Below are 4,360 nucleotides of genomic sequence, written 5' to 3' on the forward strand. Positions count from 1 at the left end.
TGAATTGACCATTTCTCTCAACATTCATCAGAGGCTTTTATCCAAAGCGAGTTACAATAAAACCTGCTGTCGTTTATGTATGGGTGGTGACGGGAATCGAACCCACTACCCTGGCGTTGCAAGCGTCATGCTCTATCAACGGAACTACCAAGGAGCACTTCAACGTCAATAGAATGTTGACAAGCAATTTTAACGGATTCTAAAAGGAATCATATAATTCCAAACTCATTTCTATGGCAACACATTTGTCCATTTTGTAAACAATCATTTTCGAACGTTGCCAAGATACATCTAACCGACGTTCTATGGAACGTTTTCTGTGCGAAAACAACAACTTCTGTTTGCTGCTGACAACAAACTGGATTGATTTTTCAGACCTGAGAACAATCGACTGGAAAATGCCTGGGTGCTTTTCAAGACTGGTGGAGAGAATGCGTGGACGTCTGCGGCCTACTGCGTCGACAGGTTCTTCAAACTCATTTGTGGCTTGTTTTTCTTGTCTTTTTTCTGTTTTGCAGGGTTCGTGATCGTCGACAGATGGACAGTGACAGCGACTTCGAAGAAGGTATGTGGAGTTTAAAACTATTTTTTTACTTCATTTAACAATGTCATTATAATTTGCGAAATGTTATGTATTTTTATCTTTCAGATTTGGCAAAAATGCTTGTGCCAGAGATGTTGTAGCTAGCTAGCTTGCTAGCTAACATTCACTTTAGTAACTGTTGCTAAGCGATCGACTTTTGCTACCTAGCTAGCTAGTATTAGCAATCTTGATACGTTTTGTCCTAACAATTAATTATTTTATATTCCAATGTTCCTAATTTTAGAAACAACTGTCCTGGATGAGGTCCAGTTGGATGTGTCATTGGATGTTCCACAGCTGCCAGTCCTTGATGTCCAGAATGCTGCTATCATCCTTGAGGATGTGCCAGATGTGCAGACCATCTTTGAGGTACAATTTTCATATAGTTTGGGTTTTTATGTTTGAAAAATATCCCAGATATTCAAGTTGTGTCTCTGACATTAAACACATCTCTTGTCTGCTTTCTGCTTTAGGAGGCCACTGGCAATTGGCAGTTGATTCTGATTAGGTTCAGCCCCCTGTACTGTGGGCCTGTTGTGATCAAGGTAAGAGACCCCCCCCCCCCCACACACACACACAGTCACATCACTGTTACAATGTTTACTGTTTCCAACATGAATGTATTGTAATGTGCAGAACAATGCCGGTCCGGTGGTTATAGCTTGGAGAACTTTCCGGTTCATCAGCCCCATCATCACCTACATGCGTGGGGGATCCCAGGTTTATGTCTTTGTAACTTCCCAATCCTACATTGTCAGTCATTTGATCTTGATGGAAATGTGTCACAGCAATTGCTGAAGTGGTTTTGTTGATGTTGTCTTGTTGTTTATCTCAACAGCAGGTGGTGGTGAGGATGCACCACGTGAGTAGGGTGAGAGGCCTGGAGACTCAACTGGTGTGGGCCATCTCCAAGGAGACAGCCAGGCTTAGTCCAGAGGGCATCCCTACTGTGCCACCAAAGTGCAGTCCATCACTTGGATCCAGGTAAGACGGAAATACTACTGAAATAGTATTAGATGAGGCTTTTCTTCACTTATTCCATTTGGCCTTAACATGTATTCTCTCTGTCAGCGTGTGGCTGGCAGGGTGACCCACTATGCGTCTCACCTCCGCCACGAGACGTCTGTGGACGTGACGCTTGGCTGCTACCAGGTAAATAAAAGATTTCCCAAGTATATAGACTAGACATTACTGGGCATTTTTACATTAGATTTGTTGTGTTTTCTAATAGTGTGTGTGCGGTAAACAGGTGTGTTGTGTGTGTTTTGAGCAGCAGACTGATGTCTCAGTGGTGTACACCACTCTCCACATGGGGCTGGACGGGCTTCTCTCCTCTTCAGCGTGGTCGGAGGCTGCCTCCTTCTCTACGCCCACCACTCAGCACTTCACTGACCCAGAGCCTGAGGGCCACAACTGCTATGAGGTCAGATGTTACACACACATACTATTGACTAGGAGCATTAAGATCCTTCCATTGACCAATTGTTATGTCATTGGTCACTGATTTTGAATGCTTGTTTTGTTGTCGTAGGGCTGGGAGGAGGACCTGCTTCCTGAGGAGAGGGAGGTTCCTCTGCTAAAGTGAGTTCCTCTAAATGTCTGTGTAGTCTGAGCCTGTCAGATGCAGAAGGATAGTGGTCATAATGCTGTTATCCCCCATTGACTCTAATGGTTGAAATGCTCCATTCCTCCCTTCCACAGCCTCTACCTTACCACCAAGAGAGTGGAGGACATCGCCCTGAGGCTCGTCTCCCTGCGCCAGGCCTTCACTGTGAGTGGACCCACTTTTCTTTTTCTCTCTGTGACTTCTTGTTCTGTCTCCTAGAGGAAGATATCTCACCCTAACTCTTCCCTAGACCCTGCTTGGTTCCACCGTGAGCAGGAACCATCTCTTTGTGGCGGGAAAGGTCCTCCTGGGCGCACTGGTTCAGGCCAACCACATGGTAACTCACTAACTCATTATTTTTCAAGGGAAAGAGAGCGTCCCTGAGGGAAATGTGTTCTGTTCACTAAAAGATGCTCTTTTCTTTGTCATAGGACGAGGCCAAGTTCATAAGTACCTACAACGACTTTGTGGACTACCTGAGTGACCCCTCCAAGTGGAATGACATTGAGAGGAGCTGGCTGAGGCAAAGGTGAGTTCATTAACTCTCAAGTCTCACTGAGTTCTTCCATGTGCATGTCTTTTATACATCACAGTAGCTGATCAATATGAAATCATTCCTATTTTCTCCAAACATGTTTTCTTGTCCTAGATCCATCATGTGAACATGATAGATGTCCTCTTTGAGCTGGTGCTGTTTGGGATGATGACAGCTCAGAAGTCCCTGATGGTGGTAAGTAGCATCTCACTGGTACATGTTTTGATATCTGTCTATTAGCAGTTTCGCTTAAATTCCTCTTCTCTTCTATTCTCTCCTCCTTTGTTTCCTTTAGCATCCTGGTGGGTTCGTGGAGCGTCTGTACGCTCTCCTGTACTCCTTCCTGCCCACTGCTGCCAACATGGAGCCAGAGGCTGACAGATACCTGCTGCAGCTCAGTGTAAGAGTCTAGGTTACTTCCTGTTTACTTCCATATTCTTAGTGTACTTCCTATTCACTTCCTTATTCATGGTTTACAGGGTTTCAATGCCATTTTAGGGGAGTATTTCTGATTGTCTCTCTCCTCTTGATAAGCTAGTAACTCAGAGCCATTTTATATGTGTTGTGTGGTGTTCTCTTCAGGGCGGGCTGATGGCTCTGCTAGATGACATGTTTGGCCAGCAGCTGGCCTGGTACTTTAACCCAGAGTCTCTGGTCACTGAGCTCTCCAGCCTCCTGGAGTACCACTTGGAGAACCTCATGGCCAGCATGTAGTCCTACTGCAGGGACCATACTCCTTTCTCCTTCTCTCTCTCTTTTGAAGGAATTGAAGTGCTTTGTTGAACCCTGATTAGTTTTTAACACACATTAATTGAATGTATTCTCTTGTTTTCTCTCCCCACAGGATTTTTGTGACACTTTGCCACCCAACAGGGATCTAGACACCAATGCACTACATTACTTTGCACTGATTTTTACATTTTTAAATAAAATAAGTTGTAGTTCAAAAACATTTTGGTTTCCGTCTTTTCATTTATTTGATTTTATGACCATTTCCTTTTCCTATAGTTATAATGCTAATATTAGATAATTACATGAACAATGATGCTTTATTATTTGAATATGGAAATAAAAACAATGTTTTGTTGATTTACAGATACTACAGGCCCACACTTTATATGGTTTTGTACTGTGGTTTGTGATACTGTACTATTTAAAAACATGTAGGACTACATACACTGAGTGCACAAAACATTAGGAACATCTTCCTAATATTGAGTTGCACACCCTTTTTCCCTGAGAACAGCCTCAATTCGTCGGGGCATGGACTCTACAAGCTGCCCTAAGCGTTCCACAAGGATGCTGGCCCATGTCGTGTCAAGTTGTCTGGATGTCCTTTGGGTGGTGGACCATTCTTGACACACATGGGAAACTGTTGAGCATGAAAAAAACAGCAGTGTTGCAGTTCTTGACACACTTAACCTGGTGCGCCTGGCACCTACTACCATACCCCGTTCAAAGGCAGTTAAATCTTTTGTCTTGCCGATTCACCCTCTGAATGACACACACAATCCATGTCTCAATTCTCTCAAGGTTTTAAAATCTTTCTTGAAGCGGATTCAACAAGTGACATCAATAAGGGATCATAGCTTTCACTTGGTCAGTCTACGTCATGGAAAGAGCAGGTGTCCTCAAT

General features: G+C 43.8%; 1 protein-coding gene across 1 annotated transcript; it reads left to right on the forward strand.

The window, feature by feature from the left end:
- Positions 1-518: 518 nt before the first annotated feature.
- LOC124030538 lies at positions 519-3,676 on the forward strand (the record flags this gene model as incomplete). Its single annotated transcript, XM_046341838.1, has 14 exons — positions 519-565; positions 828-952; positions 1,057-1,128; positions 1,422-1,445; positions 1,514-1,567; positions 1,655-1,735; positions 1,857-2,006; positions 2,115-2,164; positions 2,285-2,354; positions 2,440-2,526; positions 2,621-2,718; positions 2,839-2,919; positions 3,020-3,124; positions 3,569-3,676. Coding segments are annotated over 12 exons (871 nt in total), but the record flags the coding sequence as incomplete, so codon positions are not given.
- Between the last annotated feature and the right edge of the window lie 684 nt (positions 3,677-4,360).

This window comes from Oncorhynchus gorbuscha, unplaced genomic scaffold, assembly GCF_021184085.1.
Source record: "Oncorhynchus gorbuscha isolate QuinsamMale2020 ecotype Even-year unplaced genomic scaffold, OgorEven_v1.0 Un_scaffold_12517, whole genome shotgun sequence".
Taxonomy (NCBI): domain Eukaryota; kingdom Metazoa; phylum Chordata; class Actinopteri; order Salmoniformes; family Salmonidae; genus Oncorhynchus; species Oncorhynchus gorbuscha.